The sequence below is a fragment of the Sceloporus occidentalis genome, unplaced genomic scaffold (assembly GCF_023333645.1).
Source record: "Sceloporus occidentalis isolate IW3139 unplaced genomic scaffold, rSceOcc1.0.p SCAF_8, whole genome shotgun sequence".
NCBI classification, from domain to species: Eukaryota; Metazoa; Chordata; class Lepidosauria; order Squamata; family Phrynosomatidae; genus Sceloporus; species Sceloporus occidentalis.
This window is the reverse complement of record NW_028316988.1, coordinates 17492756-17515000: the sequence shown is the minus strand read 5'-3', so window position 1 is coordinate 17515000 and position 22245 is coordinate 17492756. Positions and strand designations below refer to the sequence as shown.

At 41.6% G+C, this 22245-nt stretch overlaps 1 protein-coding gene across 3 annotated transcripts in view; it reads right to left on the bottom strand.

The window, feature by feature from the left end:
- LOC149308066 (target of rapamycin complex 2 subunit MAPKAP1) overlaps nt 1-22245 on the bottom strand; it is a 138367-nt gene that overhangs the window by 102278 nt on the left and 13844 nt on the right. For all 3 annotated transcript variants that reach the window (XM_089535010.1, XM_089535012.1, XM_089535011.1), the window contains exons 3-5: nt 18004-18331; nt 12860-12949; nt 7942-8090 (exon numbers count right to left, since the gene is read on the bottom strand). In XM_089535010.1, coding sequence (XP_089391136.1) covers nt 7942-8090; nt 12860-12949; nt 18004-18262 — 498 coding nt within the window. In that variant the 5' untranslated portion in view covers nt 18263-18331. The remainder of the gene's footprint in view (nt 1-7941; nt 8091-12859; nt 12950-18003; nt 18332-22245) is intronic.

The following is a 22245-nucleotide window of genomic DNA, read 5'->3' as shown; positions in this document are numbered from 1 at the left end:
ACACTAATACTTTTTAACTTCATAAGGACAATTAAAATGAATTGCAGCTAAATGCTCACACAAGAATTCTGTGTTGCATAGTAACATGCTTTGCACATTGCTTGGCGTTTCGGGGTGGGGGCAGAGGGGGCGACCACCAGTTTTTGAAAGCCAGCTGAGTTGGGATATACAGTATTCCACAAATTCCAATCCCTCAGCAAAGGTATGAACAAAGGTCATAGCTTCTTGGCACACTATCGCTGAAATTCTGTTGTTAGGCTAAGTTTAGTCAAGCCATTGAATAGATGTATCTGCTGCTCCACAGACTAGAACACAAACCAATGGATTCAAACTACCAGAGATTCCACCTAAACTTAGGAAAAAGCTCTTGACTGTAAAAGCTGTTCAACAGCAGACTATGATGCCTCTGAGAGTGGTGGACTCACCTTCTTTGGAGCTCTTTAACAGAAGTTGGATGGGCATCTTTCAGGAGTACTGCAGGGAAAGGGGTTGGACTAGACCAGTGATTCCCAAACTTTGGTCCTCCAGGAGTTTTGGACTTGAACTTCTAGAAGCCCTAACTGACTTGGTCAACGGTCAGGAATTCAGGGAGGTGAAATCTAAAACATCCACAGGGTTAAAAGTTTGGGGGTCACTGCACTAGACTGGTTTTGTGGTTATTTCCAGTTCTTATGATGCTATTATGACACTCCCTATATGTTGAGTTACTATTCAACAACAGACTTAATGAGTCTACTGTATTTGGGAGTAACAGGATTCTAGCCTATGGGAGGATATTCAGTACAGAAAAGGACAAGTAAGCTTCACTGAACACCGACAGGATCCGTGGTTGGGCTGGGTCTTTCTCCTACAATAGGAGTGGGAATAATGTGGCCCATGGACTGCATGGCCCTCCATGTGCAGTTTGTGGGCCACACTCCCTGCATTCTTCATGGCCTCCTGCTGAAACATAACTGTTCTTGGCTTAACTTTGAAAATCACTGGCTCGGAAAGCTCCAGGAATCAAAATTTCTTTTAAAGCAAGGCATGCATCCAAGTTTCATCAAGCACTCCTTTCTTAATTTTTTTTAAAACAAAAGTGAATTTGGGGGGTGGGGGTGGAGTGTGGATTTTGCATGAAAAGAGGACTTGAAGTATACACTGGATCCTGAGGGTGGGACTGGTCTCTGGACCCCTAATGCTTGCCTATCTTACCATAGCTAGCCGACTGATTAATCTACATTGGCTGTGATTATTTACGGCAGATGCCCTGCGTGAATGCCTAAGTAACAGTCCACAACCTGAAATATTTTAATTAGTTCTCAATCGGACTCAATGGACTTCAAAATCAATGAGAAGCCCATACACTGATGCTCAAGTCTGCAACCTTCATTCTGCTTCTGTAATTGATCCCCCTGTAGCAGCCATGCACCCTGCACCAACAAACCCCACCAGCCTCTAAAGATTTAAGAAAAGCCATGCTGGATCAGACCAAAGGCCTAATTAAGTTCACATAGCTGTTTGGAGCATTACAGACCAATCAGGTGAATCCCTCGGGGCTCCGTTTAAAATAAAGAGAGGGAAAAGCAATTGCTTAAAATCTGATTTAGCCAATACGACCCACCCAGAGGAAAACTGTCTTCTGACCCGTACCCAACAGTTGCCCAGCTCAGCTTCACAATTTGGTAGGTCTAAATACCCTAAAGGTGCCAGATCCTGTCTGATCTTGGAAGCTAAGCAAACTCAGCCCTGGTTAATACTTGGATGGGAGACTGTCAACGATCAGAAGACCTCTGTGAAAATGGAAAATCCACAAATAAAAAACCACTTTTTTTTTTTTACCCCAGAGAACACCTCTCTAGGAATCCCTAGATAAACCAGCACAACCCTACAGTCAACATCAGCCAGAGGTTGACCATAGAATTGTGCTGGAGGACCTACAAATGCCTAGAGAAATGTTTTCTCTAGGTGCTCCTCTGTGGTCAACTTCCACTAGCGTCACGTTCGAGAACCTAGAGATTCCTAGAGAGAACATAGCAATTAAATCCACAAATAATCAAAGCCACAAAAGTCTAAGCCACCAATGTGCAGGCCAACTGTACTAGTAGAGACTGTGTGGGTGTACAAAATCATGTAGCAAAAATGAAAGCAGGATGGGAATGAGGCTCAGGAATGAGCTGTTTTGAGTTCCATTCAGGAGAAAAGTGGAATAAAAATCAAATGAATGAATGAATGAATACTATCTTTATCATTTTGTCATACTTTGTCTTGTTTTTGTTATATAGTTAAGATAATTATAAACTGCTTTCAATATGTATTTTACCTAGAAAGATGGAATGGATGGACAGCTCTACACACACATGCACATTGTGCATAATAAATAATATAGCCTGTATCAGGGCACTCAAAATTGGCAAAGGTTGACCAAACCTTATTTTCAAACCATATGTAGTAATCGGGTTTCAGCCTTCTATGCATAATTACACCAACCACAATTCTGTCCTATACAAAACATTTCTAAAGGCACTTAAAAATAATACATAGACTTAATTCTGATATACCAGTACCTATTTAGGGTGGAAATTCTTTACTTTTCAAACCTTCTAATTTTGCATGCTGGCTTTTAAATCGGTAATTAACATCTCAGATATAATTTCAAATCAGTTACACTGCAGTGTATTTTCCATTCTCCAGTTTTTATCTGGTGTGGATTTTTTTTCAAAGTAAAGCCATTTAAACATCCATGATTGTGAAAAAACATTTGTTCATAATTATCCAGACATATAACTGGAACGCAACTGGTACAAGAGCAGCATGCGAAAAATGTATTTAAGGTCTATCATCCCAAAATGCTGCTAAAAGCTATTAACCAGTACGTGTTAATTGCCACAGCATTCATATTAATTTTCACTTCAGGCTCGACATTGTGGAATATTTCCCTTGGTACGTTTTAAACAAAGTTTAATTTAAGGAACTGCTTCTATCAACACTTATGAAAATTAACAGCCAAGCAATTAGTACTCATGAATTATCCCTTCCCCCCGCCTCATTGTTAAAAACAGTTGCTAACAAAGAATTTGTTAGTTGTTGTTGTTTTTAAAAAATCAGGTGTATGGACATTATATCCCCAAAGCATCCCTTTCCCATCCCACCCCCATCACAATACTATCTCAAGAATCAATCCACAAGGAATTTAAACTCATTCTTTTGTAGGTTAGGTTTATTCTTCATTGATTTTCTAGATTTTTCATCTGCTCGAGGCTGCAAGCAACCACAAATGACAGAAATACAATGGAAACGTTGTTTTTAAAAATCACAAACAATGAAAACCCATCAAAACAATAAAACATGGTCCCTGCTAAAAGCCTGGGAATAGTACTAAACACAGACATTTTTAGTAACCTCGAAAAACCTCCACTGGAGCCTTGGAGACTCTGTGCTACTTGGACAAGTCAGAAATGCTGACATGAGTTTGGGGAGGAGCACGGAGTATGGATGCTGCTTGCAGAACATCCCTGGTTCGATCCCTGGCATGATCCTTGGCATGTCTAGTTAAGGGATCTCGATTAATAGGTTTGGGAAAGTCTGTTAAGAGCCCCTGCCAGTCAGAAGATACCATGCTGGGCAAGACAGAATAATGTTTTTTCTCTGGATACAGGCTTTCTGCTAGCCTTTCCCAATCTGGTGTCCTCCAAATGTTTTGGACTTTAACTCCAATCCACCCCACAGCCAACACCCAGCAATGCTGGGAGATATAATCCAAGGTGAATGAAGTGCACCAGTTTGGGGAAGGTGCATTGCCTGCACAAGTGGGGCAACACCATGAAGGTAGAACTGGGGAAGGGACAAAAAAAGGACAGCCTAAATGATCAGCGTGGTGTAGCAGATAGTTGACACATTTAGTCCTCTATGAAAAGGGGGATTTGGCAAACTCATAGAGGGAACAGCAGCCAACTACAAGTGGTAAATGGTCTGCCATTTCAGAGGCATTGTGGTCATGCCACTTTGATGCTAAGACCACAGGAAAAATGATAGGCTATTGTTTTCATCCTCTGCTTTTGCAGCTTCACTGGTTGTCCAGAGTGTGGAACGGCATGCTAGACTGACCTTTTTGCTCTGATCTAGCAGGGCTCCTGGAGTCTGCAACCTGCTCCTTCAGCCTATGGCCCTTTTGCAGACTTGCTTTTGTGCTTACCTCCCAACAGCTTGGCCACCTGGAAATGGCACAAAAGAGTGGAAGGCTGCTTGATGGAGCTCTGTTAAAAGTTCCACAGGCGAGCCAACCAAAATCACAGCACTGGAAAGAACCTCCTGTGACATCCTTGTCCAGCTTCTTGACAATGCAGGACATCCATTAAAGCTGCGATGGGAAAACCAAACTAAAGCATAAAGGAGAGACCCAGTGATTCACAGGAGTGCATACTAGGGGTGTAGTGGTGGTAGCAGGTATTAGGCTGTGGCTTCCTGACTTGTGCACATTAAAACAACATGTGTCTACTACTTGCACACCTATGTTAGGGGTAACAAAGGCAGCAAGGTGTAGGGTTTGAGTGTTGGAGTAGAACTCCTAGACACCAAAGTTTGAACCCTAGCTCAATGATGGAAACCTAGTGGGTAATCTTTGGCAAGCCTCAGGGAAGGCAATGGTAAGGCTCCTCTGAAATTTTACAGGAGTCTCTAGGACAGCATTGCCTAAGTCTGAGTTGCCTTGAATGTACGTAATAACAGGGACAAACAGATGGTAAACACACTTGCTATGCGATGGGGAGATGCAACTGGATGAAACTTGTGAACATCGAACATAGAATCATTTTGGACTAGCTGCCAGTACATTTTAGGTAAACCAATGTAAACACTGAGCTTTCAGTGACCAATTAGTGAGGAAGGGTTTGGGGTACCTGGCTTATGAGAAAGCTCTCAGACAACACAAGATCTTCCAAAGGATGGAAAGAACAAAATACAAAATACCTTTATTGAAAAATAATTTCTTTTATTTCCAGATGTGTTGGCACTCCCATGTCTTTAAGGGCATTCCATAGCCTTTCATGATGTATGCAGTCAAAGGCTTTGCTATATTCTATAAAACACATGCTGGTTTTCTTTTGGAATTCCTCGGTGTGCTCCATTAGCTATCATATGTTTGTGATGTGGTCTCTAGTGCCTCTTCCTTTCCTGAACCCTGCTTGGACCTCTGAGATTTCTATCTCCATGGATGATTAGAGTCTATGTTGCAGAATTTTGAGCATAATTTTGCTTGCATGGGATATTAGTGCTATTGTCTTACAACTGCTGTAGTCTTTTGTGTCTCCTTTTTGTGGATGGGGATGTCTATTGATCGCTTCTAGTTTCTTGCCCATCATTTTGTTATAATAATAAATATTATTGGACTGAAACTCTCAATCTCTCATCACTGGCTAAGCAGGTTTGGGCTGATGAGCTTTGAGATCCAATGACACTAAGAGGTCCACACGTCCACCTCTGCAGTAAAATAATGTGTTATTGCAAAGTGTAAAATAATAATAATAATAATAATAATAATAATAATAATAATAATAATATAATTAAATTATATCCCGCCTTATCCTGAAGGAATCAAGGCAGGTTACAAGTCAAAAAACAATAAAATACAGTATACATAAAATATACATTAAACAATCCCAAAGCCTAACCCCTATCCCAATCATAAAAAACAGTGGACAATGATGGAAATTTCTAACCATGATTCACTTTTAAGGAAAGAAAAGAGACTCAAAGCTTGGGTTCTAAATGTAAAAGAGGATTTCAAGAGTCACCCCAGCCTCTAGAGTAAATACATAATTAAGTAGGGTTTTTTAAAAAGCATGCTTAATTAGGCCCCAGCCCCCCTTAATAGACTCCCCTATCTCTCCCCAATTAGGCATCATATTCCCAGGGGACCTGAGTGGCTCAGTTAATTATGCAAATAAGGCACGTACTATTCCCAGGAAAAGAATTATGAATATTTGCAGGAAAAACATCTCTCAGTGTGTAAAAAAAGGAAAGAGACAACCATCCTATCTTTTAAAAAAAAAACCCCACTGAAGGTTTCTGATAACACTGACAAGAGCCATTAAAATGTTGATTTTGATGTGAGCATGACAAAAATGCTACACGAGTCTCATTCATTCATTCGCTCCCTCGCTCCATCTCATAAAAAAGACAACATAATGCAAAATCAAAGCCAGTCCACATATGCTATGGTTTTCTGTGATATCTGTAATGATGGCTCGACTGGGAATTGTTTCATTCCCACTTTTTAAGCTACGCCAACGTGTGCAGAGAAATTTGGAAGAAAAGGCCAAACCGACCAAACTGGGTTTTCAAAGTTGCCCATGTAGCCGCCGGCAGGTTTTCTACAACCAACAAAACCCTTCCTCTTTTAACACATTTTGCCTTTAGCGAAATTATTCTTTTGCACTATTAAAAACTCTTCCTGGAATTACAGATTTTAAAACATGGACTGCTGTCCACAAATGGGATAGCAATGATGTTTGCAAATGCAAGACATGACCCTGGCTACAGATGGCATCCCATCTGGAGAACCTATTGAAACCATCAGGCTTGTGCTTTCATAGGGTACAGGAATCGGCCCTTGCAAGGATCTGGAAAGACTACACTTCCCCTCCCTGTTACAAAAACCCTTCACACATCCCTCTGGTAAGACAGAACTCAATGACACAAAATGACCCAAAGAAAAGTCTTCTCTCGGTTCCTGGTGCTGAAGGCCCGGAAATAATAGCACCAGGCAGGTGTGAATTAGCACTTGTTAATAAATGCAACTTCTTGAGCACAAATTTGCCATTTATAACACTTCTTCAGAGAAATTGGAATTTAATAGTAATAATAATAAACAGCTTCACTTCTATTCCATGTTCCCCCGTCCCCATGACCCGGACTCAATGCAGTTTACAAATTAAAACAAATACAGTACAGTTAAGGCAGAATTTCCTGCCACTGTTGGGCTCACTGCTGCCCTCCTTCTCTCTTGGTAGCACCAACTCCAATGGTGCTTCCATTGCTTTGAGACCAACAAGGTGTACATCTGGGCACTTTGCCATGAGCAGTGAGCCAGTGGTGGCACTGCCAGGAGGAAGGGAGCGTTTGAAAAAGTTTGAAGGTGGTAGCGGTGGCGAGAGCGGTGGTTGTGGGGGTATAAACTCCAACGAAAACTCTAGATTGTAAACTTCATATTATAAGATAGCATACCCCAAATGTAGGGGGATAGGACCATGTGTCATATAACCTTTTCGCTCAGTTGGGGTGGGGGCCATGTTTCCAACAGGTTTTTAACGAATGTAGACAAGGCCTTAGAATGAGTCAAAAGTATTCAAAGAGATAGCTGTGTTAGTCTGTTTCAACAGAAAAAAAGACATATAGGAACCCAGTAGTACCTTTGAGCCTAACTGGAAAGGAGACATTTCCAGTTTTAGACTTCGTGGACACAGCCCATGAAATTTCTTCTTTCCGGTGAGTCTCAAAGATGCTACTGGATTCCTTCGTCTTTATTTTTGCTTGAATGGAGAGCATGATATCTATCACCTGGCATGGCGTGAAACCTGGATAGATGCCTAGGTCAGTCATATTCCCAATATATTGTATAAAGGAACCCAAGAGTATGGTGACCAGACACCCTCCTTTTCTAGGACATGTCCTACATTTCAACCTTTTGCCCATGAGGAATTTCAAAATGTCCTCCATATTGCGCATGACTAAGAAGCATGAATTTATATTAGTGTTTTTAGCTTTTATGTTGTAATGTCTTACATTTTTGTTGAATTCTTTACATTCTCTGGTGCCTTGTCCTCCTTATCGGTTATGATGTATGATCACCCTGTCCCAGAGCCACCAGAAGTATCAGTATTTTTAAAACCTGAAACGCATTTGGATTGGAAATCACCTTCCCTCCCCCTCTTAAAAGCATGGGAGGGCACCGCTCTCGCTTACCTTGCCATCGAATTTCGAGTATTCGTTGAAGGGGTTGTTAAGTTGTAGGGGGCACTGCTCCAGTCGAACTGACAGGATTGATGGCTTCGAGGCGTGTGGGGGCTTTATTCTGAAGTTCTTTTTCTCAAAAAGTGTGCTCAGCTCCTCTGCTGTTGTAGAGAGAAGGAGAAGAATATTAGGAGATGTTTGAGATGGAGCTGACAGCAAAGGGATTGCTGGTACTAATGAACAGCCAGAAGTATTTACTTATTTATTTCATTTGTTTATATCCTGCCCTTTTCCCCAATAATGGGACTCAAGGCAGCTTACAGCTTATTAAAAATGGCTATACAAAAACGTTAATAAACATGAAAGCTATGCAAAAACATCAATAAAAAAGTATAAATATAAAAGATCCCTTTAAAAAACAATGAACAATTAGTAAAGTTAAAACCATTCTACTGCGTGCCTTCAAGTCGAATCTCCTGCATCCTAGTCCCACACTCAAATCATTACACCACACCGGGTCTCTAAAACTATTACAAGTCATTAAACATATAGTGACTCCATGCATTTCATAGGGTTTACTTATGCAGGGAATCCTCAGAGGTGCTTTTGTCTTCCTCTGAAAGATCATCTACAACCCCTGGTGCTCAATGGCAGTCTCCCATCCAAGGATTAACCAAGACTAACTTTGCTTAGCTTCCAAGATCAGGTGGGATCTGGTGCCTTTAGGGTATTTATGTCTGGATCAAAGTAGCACAGAGCTTTATAAGTCATCTCACCATTTTGAAAATGTGCTTGAAAACAGTCTGGACTAGAGAGGTGGTGGGGTCTCTTTCTCTAGACCAGTGTTACCCAAATTTTGGTCCTCCAAATGTCTTGGACTTCAGCTCCCAGAATTCCTGATGGTTGGTCAAAATAGCTGGGGCTTCTAGGAGCTGAAGTCCAAAATGCCTGGAGGAGTTTAGGAAACACTGCTGTAGATGTTTTTTAAAAAGAGGCTGGACAGCTATTGGCTAAGGATGCTCTAGCTCAGTGATTCCCAAACTTGGGTCTTCCAGATGTTTTGGACTTCAGCTCCCAGAAGCCTCGGCCATCTTGGGTAAAGAGCTGGGATTCTAGGAATCGAAGTCCAAAACATCTGGAAGGAAAGAGTTTGGAAATCACTGCTCTAGCTGGAGTAAATCTTTTTTGAGGCAGGTGTGTTTGGACTCAATTGCTCGTAAGACCCCTTCTAACTCCATGATTCTATGAAATCCCCTGTTTTTAAAATATCCCTTACTTTGGGTTTGATCTCTGAGTACACAAAAACTGAGCCACCATTTGTACACTAGAGGAAGAAAGGTCCAAATTGGTAAGAATTAAACTTGTGGGGGATCACATGTGCCTTGTGTGTATGACCCAACACCTTGGTTCCCTATTGTGAGAACCAAACAAAATCACCAACAGACATGGGGCTTAGGTCCGATCAAGTATTAACTAACCCCCTGGGACTGGGTTCAGAATCATTATGTATGCAACATGAACAGGACAGAAGCAGCAATGCAAGAGATGGAGGCTCGTTTTAACTAATTAACAAAAACACCCATCGGCTTATATTACTAGGATATCTTTAAAAAGGGAAGGAAATGAGGATGGATGAACACAGCTCAGGACCTGTCGAGTTTGGGCCCATTAGCGCTGCTCTCTTTTCTGCCGAGCAGCTCCTGAATCTGGGTGGGTTTTGGGCCACATCTGCTCCAGGAGCCTGCAGCCCCCAAACTCAATCAATCACCCTTGGCAGATCGGCATCCAAGCTGCCCGCCCCAGCTCTGTCTTTGCTCTCCCCTCGCAAGCCTGGATTTGTGCACGTCCCAAAGATTTACACGCTGCCCCTCCGGAGGATTGGAACTGCTGCCAAGGCAGATTGAGCGGGGACTTCCAAAGCTGATGTCGTGCAGAGGTGGGGGGGAAGGCTTTGTCGTCTGGCTTCATTTGTTAAACGGGGAAATTAAAAACTTGTCAAACTGCAACTAAGTCACGGCTTCCGCTTAATTCGGAGCTGGGGGCTTTGGCTGGATATTGAGATGGAGGATGCCCAGGTGTGGTGCTCCGAAAGAAGGAGTAGGGAAGATACCCAAGGGGGGAGTGCGCAATATACAGGCTAACTCTGCAGAGAATGATTAAACTATGTCTTCGCTACGGCACCATAAATATCACTACATACCGTATATACTCGTCTGTAAATTGAAAAATGTATGCCCAAAAATTGACCCTAAAAACCCAGGTCGACTTATATATGGGTTGATACAGTAATACTGCTTAGAAAGGTCCTGAAAGAAGTGGAGAGGTCCAAAGAAGGAAGGAAGGAAGGAAGGAAGGAAGGAAGGGTGTTTTCCCCACTCTACCCTTTGTTACATGCCTCTTAGTTTTACCCTTGACTTATCCACAGGTCATATCAAAATCCATGATTTTGGCCATAAAACCTGCCATCGACTTATACATGAAGTCAGCTTGTACACACTATATGGTATTCCTCCCAGGCTTTTGGCCAAATATTACGTTTATTTGAAAGAGAACTTGCCCATACCACAAATTTCATTTCCAATTATGCTCTTGCGATACTTTGCGGAGTTATTTCTTGGGCCTTTGGAAAGATTCCCAGTCTGCAGTTTTGTGAAATATTTAGCCTTCTCTGTCAGAGAGCTCTGGTGCCACAACAAACTACAAATCCCAGTACTCCGTAGCATTGAGCCATGGCAGTTAAAGTGGTACCAAACTGTTTTATTTCTGGAGTGCAGATGCAGCATGGGGCAACATTATTTCAGATTGTGGTACTTGTTCTGGCAGGTGGGGAATCTTAGCTGTGTATCTTCAACAAGAACACACATCCCCTGCCCCAAGTCACAAGGAACTGCTCACAGTTTTAACAGCAAATTGTTAGATGACACTGAGTTGGAGCAAGCTAGGATAACTGAGATATAAAGAATGCCAGATTGGTGCCAGGATTTTCTGTCTCAAAACCCACTATGCTTTGCCCTTTGAACATAACGATGACAAGACTTTGAGTTAACAGATTGTGCTAGTAAGTCCTGTGCTGTTATACTCCAAAACAATTCTTAATTCTTTCTGTTCATGCAAACAAAATCCTCGCTAAAACATGTCCCCTTTTAAACATAAAGGACACTCCCAATGGAACACACAAACACATACACACTCAGAGGATTTTCCTAGTTTCACCTGAGCACATGATATGTGGCAATGTTCATTAGTTTCTTCCTCTTCCCTCCTATCAATCCCACTGACTTCTCAAATCGTGGGAGGCTAAAAATAATTAAACTAGTTACAGTGAGACAATACAAATTATAAACTTCCATTTTTAGGATCTCAAAATCAGCCTCTGGGAGCCGAAGGGCATGGTTTGTCCTTTGTAACAATTATTCATTCTTTGTTGACACATACAACCTGCTTTTTAATGGTTCAGAGTCAGAACGGAAGGGGATTTACACACAGAAAACCTATAGACAGTAACAACAAAACCAAATACCCCCCTAGTGATGACACACACTCAAAGTCAAACTAAATGAAAGCTGGCTGTAAAACCAAAATCAGAACCAATGCAACTGCAAAGCAAACACTGCAAAAACAATATCAACCACAGTAGATGGAGAATATAAGGTTCAGATTTTAAAAACATGCACCGGAACAAAATACACTTAATTGCCTGTTTGGGAAATAATAATAATAATAATCAGCACAATGTTCTCTAATTTAGGTATCCTAATTGCAGGGATCTTCTCTTTTGTCCCCACCACCCAGACTTTTATAGGCAAGGAGTCAGGGAAGAATAGAGTGTGGGTCATCTTGCCAGTACTAACTGCAGCAGTAGTAACAACAGCAGCAGCAGCAGCAGCAGCAGCAACACATATAGGCATACCTCAGTTAACAAAGCCTCTGAAAAAGAAGTCCCATTTTACAAAGTCTTTTTGGGCCTGTCTAGCCCCCCCCCCCCCCTTTCCTCATTGTCCTCTCTAGATAGACCTTTTTGAAAATTATTTTAGCCATATCTGAATTGGGAAGATGGTAGAAAAGAGCTGGATCACACAGCAGGTGCCCTGTTCTGACTTCAGCAGAAGCAATGGTGATGTTCAGGCTCTCATAGGGAGCTGCTTGGCCAGTGAGACTCCAGCGGTGGTACCAGGTAGGATGGGCCAGCAGGACCAATGTAGTGTTCGGCCAGCTGGCCTGTGTGTCTGACACAGAGTTGCATCGGATTTGGCCCAGTGTGTGTGTTTGCCATCATGGTTGGCCCCAGATGTAATGCTCCATACTGACCCCAGTTGGTGTAGATACGCCCCTGGAGATGGAAGGCAAGACCTTCTGAATGCAAATCAGCTGCCCATCCACAGAGCTACAACTTATCCTCAACGAAAAGACATTCTTACCCTGAGCAAGGAGGGGAATGACCAAGAACCAAGGTGTTATTTATATATAGAGAGAGTTGGCTTTGTAAAGCTAAGGGTTGTTGTGTGTGCCTTTAAGTTGTTTCTAACTTATGACGCAACCCTATCAAGAAATTTTCTTGGTAAGTTTTGGGTCTTTGTTGTCTTGACTCTGTGACCTGAGAGTGACAACAGTCCTCTGGGATGCATATTTAAGGTGTGATCTACCAGATACCTTTCAAAGAATCTTGTCTTGTGTTACTCATATTTACTCTGTAGAACCCCAGGGAGAGACGGTCCGCAAAAAAAGCTGCTTCACAGATCTGATAAAATGCCAGGAAACTAGAGGTTTTGCTGGTCCCTGTCTGTCTTCTCTGACCTGAGTGATATCAGTAGCTGTTTCCTCCCAGCATGGTGTGCCACATAAATTTTTACAAACCAACGATTCTATAAACAACACAGCTACAAGTCAAAGCTGGATAATCATTACAAATGTGTGTAAGAATTATTTTTACCTGAATAGGACGTATTTCTCTCTTTCCACTGCACATTCTTGCATTTTATCTGATTTTGCCTCTCCTTTCGTAGCCGTTCGAGTCTCTGAGCTTGGGGAAAAAGAAGGAAGAAGAAATATTATAACGATAAGTTTGTCAATGAAAGTTTACTATAAACAAAAGACATAATTAACTACCTTTCTATGAATAAAGATGTTTTATGCTGCACATGTAGGGTGGGGGGAAAAAGTCATAAAATGTTAAAGTTGGCACCCCTGAAAAGCAAATACCAACAAAAACATGAAAATGTTCTTGATTTATAATTGAAATTAGAGGATATAAAACATTAATAGAGATCATAAAGATAGTATTAACATGGAAGAGAATAATAAAATGTGAAAACTTCTGTGATTAATATGACATTTCATTATATAAATCATTAATAACGGTCTTAAAGGAATTTTAATGCACAAATGAACTGAAGTGAATATTACATTACAGGAATAAAATTACTGTTATGAATTACTCTCCCTGTTTCAAAAATTAAAGATAAATGAACTCAGACTAGACTATTAAAGTTTTAAATATAAAATCCTTTATCTAAAAAAAAATCATGAAAATTATAAAATGTCAACGCTATATAAATTAGCATAGCTTTTTCTTCAGTCTGCCGAAACAGTTTATAGGTAGTAAAAATAAATGATTTGTATCTTCACAACATTAGTCAAATCTTAAAAAATGAATATCATTTTTCCTTTACATATTTTTGACTCCACATCCAAAAAACAGGACACGCTCAAATAGGTAAAATATCAACACCGGGGAAAGCTAAGTCTCTCCTGTTGACTCAAATTTCTCCTATGTTTTAAATGTCAGATTTATTTTTTAATATATCAAAATGTCAATTTAATAGAACTCTGCTAAAAATTAAAAAAAAAAACAGAAAAGAGTCCCAGAAAAAGCAGAGATTTCCAGGAAAGAGATCAGCAATGGTGCCAGATATAGAAGATCTGTCGTTTTTCTTTGTTTTTGTGAGACAAAGAACTATGACTGATGGAGCATGTATGCAACATTTTAATGAAATCCTAAGCATGCTTACTAGATATGGTACCATCATGACAGTAAAAGCTGCCTTGATAGACTGCCTTAGATAAATGGGTGGTGGGCTTCCAAACTCAGGGCTAAAGGAAGGTAGAGTTATAAGGAAGCTTCCAGCTTCAATCTTTCTCTCCCTGTTTTGTTCCTGGTTTGGAAGGTGAATGAGATGTTGGGAAACCCAGGATGTGGGGTTCTTCTGCAGAGGGGGCAATGTGCCCACCCAGACCCTTTGTGAGCCAGATTGGGACTGCACATGGGTTGATTATGAGTCCTTTTAGAGGGGATGGTTTCAAGGATTTCTCGTACAGTTTTAACACCAAGAACATCAAGAAATATACATTTTGAGGACCAAGAGTGGACTTCCAGACACTTTGTTCTTTTTGTTTTATTTTTCAGTAGTCCATGTGGCCACCAGAAAGTGCCAGGATATAAAAGTGGCCTCCAGACCTCCTGCAGTTGCCCATCTGTACAACCTTTAGGGACCATGGATTAATAGAACCGCTTATGGTTGTTTTGTTGTTGTGTGTCTTCAAGTCGTTTCTGACTTATGGTGATCCTAAGGTGAACCTATGATGGGGTTTTCCTGGCAAGATTTGTTCAGAGGAGGTTTGCCATTGCCTTCCTCTGAGGCTAAGGGAGTGTGAATTGCCCAAAGTGACCCAGTAGGTTTCATGGTTGATCTGGGAATCAAATCTTGGTCTCCAGAGTAGCAGCCCAGCCCTCAAACCATACTGAATCACAGTATTTCTTCTATTTATATCATGTTTTTTTCTTCAATACGATCAAGGCTGTGTACATAGCTTCTCTTCCCCTTTCATCCTCACAATCACTCTCAGGGGTAGGTAAGAGACAGTGACTGGTCCAAGTTCATGTAGTTCATTTCATAGGTCAGGAGGGACTAGCAAATAGATCTACCACACTCTAGAGTCCAAAACTCAAACCGCAAATCACAAATCACATTGGTGTACTTAATTTCAGAGATATAATGCCCTGAACATAGAGGTTCCATTTTGCTTTAATGGATAGAAACCACTGCTATGCCTCTTCTATTTCTCCACGAATGTCTTTTACCCCTTCTTAACAAAACAATAAAAACCATTGACCCTAACAACCACCTTCTTGAGGTGGAGGAGTTAGCAATGTATGGTAAAGCACTTCCTTACACAAGCAACCAACCCTCACGTTGGACATAAGCTAGCAGACTTTTGAGGAAGCTCCGCAATGTGGGGTTGGCTCCATCATTTCACTAGGATTTTCAGGTTTTTGTTTCAAGTCAAGTTTGTAAACCTTACAGTTTGAAAAGACATGCTTCAAAGCAATTTTGCTCAAAGTGGTGGTCTCTGAGCCATTGGCTTCCAAGCCTGGCAGGTTTCCAGGGAAGAAGGAAAGAAACAACTGTACCCAACGTGCACAAGTTCAGTGCCAGTCCCTGACACACTGGAAAAAAACAATTGCTAGTTCCCTGTATCAAACAGCCTGAGAACCATTCTTCAAAGAATGTTCCAAAGAGAAAATACAAGTAAAGCATCACAAGTAATAATGTCACTTGTAATCCTTTACTCTTAGGGGACAAGGAGAGCATAATGGTGGCAGTTTGGTGAAGTAACAGAACGACTGGTAGCAGTCTTACACTTTTCATTTAATGAGCACCACTCATTTGTTACTGCTAATATGTTTTTGGGGATGGGATGACCATTTTTCTATTGTAGAAGTCTTATTCGTAAAACAACAATAGTGTTTTAAAAAATCACATTAGCTACTAATGCACTGCTCCTCAAGTAGCACGTAATGCTTACCATATTACTTTAAAAAATTATGGTCCAAGCACTGCTCCTAATAATAATAGTCACCCATAAAAATGATAAGTATTATTATTATTATTATTATTATTATTATTATTATTATTATTATTACTCTCGTATCTCAAGCAACAGGGCTAAGTTGGCACTGTCCCTGACACACCCCGCTATTGTTCGTTGCAGCAGGAGAAGCCAATTTCCAAGAATGCGGTGCCAACCTACTGTATTCTTTGTGCTTAATTACAGTAAACCATGTGTGTGTGCGAGTAGATTTTCCTTATCAGCTGCCACAACAGCTGTGGGTCCCACCTTCCCACTCAACAACCTAAAATATTTATTTCCCCATATATATATATATATATATATATATATATATAAGGTGTTGTGCTGCTAACTTCAGCAAAATGTACTTCTGAGCTCTAGGTGGTGTTGTATTACCTCCCAAAAGCAAGCATTTACATCTCTCTGCTGCTTAGAGGCACACTAGAGCTCTGTGTGTATTCCTGCTCCTTAAACTACTCTGATCCTTGCAGAGACTATAAACAATTCCCTAGATCTTCTGTAGAAAGATGTGGGCACAGGGCCCATCAATACATGTCTCCACAACAGGGGTATTTTTAAAAAAGGTGGAGGAGAAATGTACCCTCAGCAAGAGTGGAGAAGTTAAAGCAGAATCCAGCAGCTAACATGTTTATGTGCCCAGCCTGGATGGAGTTGACAGCCAGCCTAAACTGAGAGTACCATTTTGCTGATATTAATCTTTAAATCACTCCACTAGCCTTCCTCCCAGATGTTTTGGTCCACAAGTCCCATGGTCCTGGTAGGATTTGTATTCTGAAATATCTGGAGTGTGGCTGGTTGCTTATTCTCTCCTTTAAATGGTTGGGACCAAGGCAGCATCTGCACTGCAGAAATGATGCCGTTTGACACCGCTTTAGCTGCCAGGCTCAATGCTATGGAATTTTTGGATTTGTAGTATTGTGAGATATTTAGCCTTCTCTGTCAGAGAGGTCTGGTGCCACAACAAACCACAACTCCCAGGATCCCATATTATTGAGCCATGGCAGTTAAAGCGGTGTTAAATGGCATTACTGCTGCAGTGTTAATGCAGCCCAAGTTACTTGAACCAATATGATCTTGTCTGAGTCTTCGAATAGACCAAGAGATTGCAGAAATGCCAGACCATATTTAACAATAAGAACCAAAGAAGCTCAAAATATCTTCGTTGGTATGATTTGCTATCAAGTCAGCTTCAATCTATGGAGACCTATGAAAGAGAAGTCCTGACCATCAACAGCAATGTCTCAGGTCTCACAATGTCTGGGCTGTGTTTGGGAATCTCAAAAGCCTGATTTACTTAATTTTTTTAAAGTATTACCTGTCCTCTTAAACACAAGCAATGAAGGACCCATTCCCTGCCAGACAAAGGAATTTAAAGTTGACCACACATCCAGATTTAACAATAAGATATTAATGATATTGATTAAACAGTGGTCAGTTTGTTCAAATGTAATGCAATCACATGAGAAATAGCCTCCTAATATTTAGCAGTATTCCTGAACAGGTAATAACATCCGGACACTGTCAACACTGACAATCTGCATATGCACTCTGTGACCTACTGGCTCTTGCTGACATCAATTTAGATTTTAACCATTTAACTGAATAATTGGATAATTCCCCATAGCAATGATTACCTCCATTAATGCCAAGACAGAAGACTGAGAAGGAGAGATAAACAACAAACGATCATCAGCTCAAAGAATACTTTTAAATTCCAAGGCTCCAATCCCATTGTATTCCAAAACATCAAACCAGCCTACACCCCATGAATCAATGGGATTTACGGTTAAGTGTTTACTTACAATTCAACAACTGATTCAATGAGTCTACTCTATTTGGGACTACCAAGAGGTTTCGGGCCTAATGAACCATAGATAAAGCCATGAATGTTGTTCAACAGAGCAGGCCAAACATTTCAAATATTAATCAAAGTCAAAAAGGGAAAGCGGACATTCTTGTTTGGTGCTGTTTTTTTTACATTTTATTGCACATCACTTACGCATCCTGGTGCGCAGAAATAACTACTTTTAATTATTATTTTTAACAATTGCATGAATCTGTATTTGTTGGATTTATTTTTCTGTATTTGATTTCCTCTGTGTTTATGAAGAAACGTGTTAACTTTGGCAAAGACCTTACCAAAACACAAAATTAATACATTTCTTTCCTATCGCTAGTCCCCCACACTTCCCCAATCTGACTCACCTGTGTTGGATCGCCTTCTAATGCCAAAGTCCCAGCTTGAGGTAATGTCAACTGACTGAGAGTATACGTAACCCTGAGACTCGCCATTGTTGGCTTGCATTTCTGAGCAGCTGTCTCCGTTGGCCGAAGTGGGCTGGAATTTCTCCAGGTCGACATCATGGTCAATCAGGACCATTTCACACATCCCAGTGTCATCGCTGGTCACATGCGACTGTCGGATGTGAGCCAGGATAATTGTTGGGTTGTCCAAGAAAGCCATCTCGTCCAAAATTCTGTTGGGTTCCCCTACTATCTTCTTCGATCCATGCTGAACCACAAACTTGTCTACCTAGAAAATAGAAAACAGAGTACATTGCTTTAATATATCTATCTGTGGGCCTTCAAGTCACCACTTATCGCAACCCTATATAACTTATAGGATTTTTTTAGGCAAGGAATAATCAGAGGTGGTTTGTTATTTGCTTCTTCTGAAATATAGCCTAAAGCACCTGGTATTCCTTGATGATTCCTCTTCCAAGTATTAAGTAGGCCTGAGCTTCTAAGATAATACACGATCTAGTACCTTCAGGTTATACAGACATTTAAATCCAATTGTTAGTACTAACTAGAGTAGACCTATTGAAGCAACAAACTGTAATAAATGTTGACTTAGTAGAGTTCCATGGGTCAACTTCATTTGGAACTGACCAATGAATTTAGAGCTAAAGTATCTACAGTCAGCTTTCCATATTGGCAGGTTAGCCACCTACTGATTGGAGCATCTGTGGATGATCTGCCCCATTATTGTCAATGGCTGTGCATGCACACAGTCACGGCAATGCAGTCACATGCACATTGCACATCCATTCACAATCATGACACTTGAGCTCCCGCATGTTTTTGGAGGGGAGGTTCTAGAATGGACTTCCCACTGATACAGAGAGCTGACAGTACCTACATTTTACTCATGGTAGAACAGAAGCTTCCTTACACATAGTGGAGCAAGAGCTAAAATGGTGGTGCAAGGGGCAAAGCAATGTATCTACTGTACTCCATAAGCCTTGCACTGGAAGGAGCTATTTACTTTTGATCAGGAAAAAAACACATTCAAATATCTGATTTTATCAGTTTGAGTTGTTTATATACTACCCTTCAGTTGTAACAGTTATCCCTGGCAATTTACTAACACCATCAAAAAGGAAATAATAAATTCCAGAAACCAGTTGCAAGCAATTATATATATATAAATTAGAAGAATCCACAATTAAAATAGCAATTAAAACAGATCCCCAAAACACAGCAGCAATTCCAGTGTTTTAAAATACAGCAGCTCCCAATGCTCCTTTAACAGACAAACCATTAAAAGGCTGGAGATAAGAACAAGATCTCAATATGGAAAATAAAATAAGTGCCATGCAAGCCTCAAAGACGAAGCTCCCCAATGGGGAGGAGGCAAAAATGAGAAATTTCTCGCTTCTGATGCTATCCACTTGAGCTCTATTGGCAGGGACCCTCCAGCAAGTGCCTAAGGAGGAAGGCTTAATGTTCCCAGAGCTTGACGTAGGAGCAAACCAATAACGTGATCAAAAACTGCAGCAGCTGCCCATATTTAAAACCTGCCAAAGCTTTCATAAATAGGACAGCTCTCAATACACTGCATCCCACTTCCTCTCTGCTACTTCCATCACTGGCTCAGGATTACATAGCCCCTCTATAACATTGCATCCCAACACAGTTTGATACACAAACATGCATCCCACTTGTGAGCCAAGAAGTTTCCAAAGCTGCTTTACACACAGGCAACAATCAAAATTTTATACAGAGATTTAAAATCCAGCACAAGAACTACCCATTTGAGATTCAACAAATCATGTCATCATCTCTAAAAAGACAAAAAGAACTGGAAGAGGTAGGATCCTGCTGGGGTTTTGTCCTAAACGAGGGACGGGGAACCTCTGGCTCTCCAAAAGTTTTATATTGTGACTCCCATAACCCTTTAGCCACACTGGTTGAGAGTAATGGAAATTCAAACCATCGAGGGCAGTGGTTCGTAACTTTTTTAAATAGAGGCTGGATGGCCATCTGTCGGGAATGCTTTGATTGAGATTTCCTGCATGGCAGGGGGTTGGACTGGATGGCCCTTGCGGTCTCTTCCAACTCTAGGATTCTTTGTAGTGTTAGGAAGACGACATGCTCTCTCGATCCCTGTCCTTCATGGCTGGCAGCTCAGGGGGGAACGGCTGTAACTGATATGTTGCGCCGTATTATTAATTCATCTTTCAGGAAAGGGCGGTTTCCATCTAGTTTAAAAATGGCCATTGTAAAACCTTTGCTAAAAAAGCCCTCCCTAGACCCCCTGATTCGGAATAATTATTGGCCTGTTTCGCTGCTGCCTTTTTTAGGGAAGGTGATCGAGAGGGCGGTTGCCTTCCAGCTTCAAAGGATCTTGGATGAAACGGATTTTCTAGACCCATTTCAAACCGGCTTTTGGGCGGGCTATGGAGTTGAGACTACCATGGTCGCCTTAGTCGACGATCTCCGTCTGGGCATGGACAGAGGTAGTGTGTCCCTGTTGGTGCTTTTGGACATCTCAGCGGCCTTCGATACCATTGACCATGGTATCCTTCTGGAACGCCTGGGGGAGTTGGGTATCGGGGGCACTGCTCTGCAGTGGTTCCGTTCCTACCTCTCGGGTAGATTCCAGATGGTGCAGCTGGGGGACTGTCGTTCCGATAAGAGGGCCCTTACATCTGGTGTCCCTCAGGGAGCGATTTTGTCTCCCATGCTATTTAACATTTACATGAAGCCTCTGGGAGAGATCATCCAGGGACATGGGGCGTGGTGTTATCAGTACACTGATGACACCCAAATATGTTTCTCTGTGTCTCCGACTGATGCAGTGACTAGGGATGACATCTCTCCTCTAAATGCCTGCTTGGAGTCGGTAATGGGCTGGATGAGGGAAAACAGACTCAGCCTGAATCCAGAGAAAACAGAAGTACTCGTGATAGGCTCCCCTGGCCCGGGGATGGATATTTGTCCACCTGTCCTGAACGAGGTCATGCTCCCCTTGAAGGACTCAGTTCGCAGTCTGGGGGTGCTTCTGGACTCGTCGCTCCACCTTACATCTCAGGTGAATGCGACGATCAGGAGTACCTGTTATCAGCTTCGGCTGATACGCCAGCTGCGACCCTACCTGGGCCGGGGGGACCTGGAAACGGTGGTACATGCTCTGGTAACCTCTTGGTTGGATTTCTGCAATGCACTCTACATGGGGCAACCCTTGTACCAAACCTGGGAGCTACAATTGGTTCAGAATATGGCAGCAAGGCTGGTCACTGGATGTTCCAGGACTAGCCATATAACACCTATATTGCAAGATCTACATTGGCTGCCCATTCGCTTCAGGGCACAATACAAGGTGTTGGTAATTACCTATAAAGCCCTAAATGGCTTGGGCCCAGGGTACTTGGAGGACCGCCTCTCCCCATACAGTCCGCCCCGCACTCTCAGATCGGACGGAAAACATCTGCTAAGAGTTCCAAAGTCAAGATATACTTCATCTTCACAGAGGGCATTTTCCATCTCGGCCCCGCAGATTTGGAACTCCCGGCCCGACGAGCTCCGCTCAGTCACCTCTCTTGATTTATTCAGAAGAAATTTGAAGACCTTTCTTTTCCGTCAAGCTTTCCCCCATGTGCCTTAATACTATCCTCTCCTCCCTTGTTGCACATTGTTTGATCCAGCTATTTTGTTGTATGGTTTTAATGGTATGGTTTTAGTGGTTGTAATATAATGGTTTTTAGATTATTTTGTATAACTTTTAATCGATTTGGGTAGTTTGTTACACTGTTGGGGATATATGTTGTTGTAATTGTATCATTTTATGTTATAAACCGCTATGATCTATGTAGGAATAGCAGTATATAAATAAATTTTCATTCATTCATTCATTCAATGGCGGGATACATACTAGCAAAATGTAGCGTGGCGGCGGTGGCAGTAGGGTTAGGGAGCGTGCACCATTCATATGCTCCCTAACCCTAGAACGTACTGGGAGCGAAAAATGGCGGTGCCCTGTCTACATGGGTGCCGCCATTTTGATATGATGGAAGCTTAGCGTCCGCAGATACTGGCATCATTGTGACGCTGCAAGTGCACCATTGGCGCATTGCGGCATCACAATCATGCCTCAGAAAGAACCCGTTTTTGCGGGCTCTTTTTGGAGTGCAAGGGAGCCGTGCAGTTTGTCTGCTGCAGTTT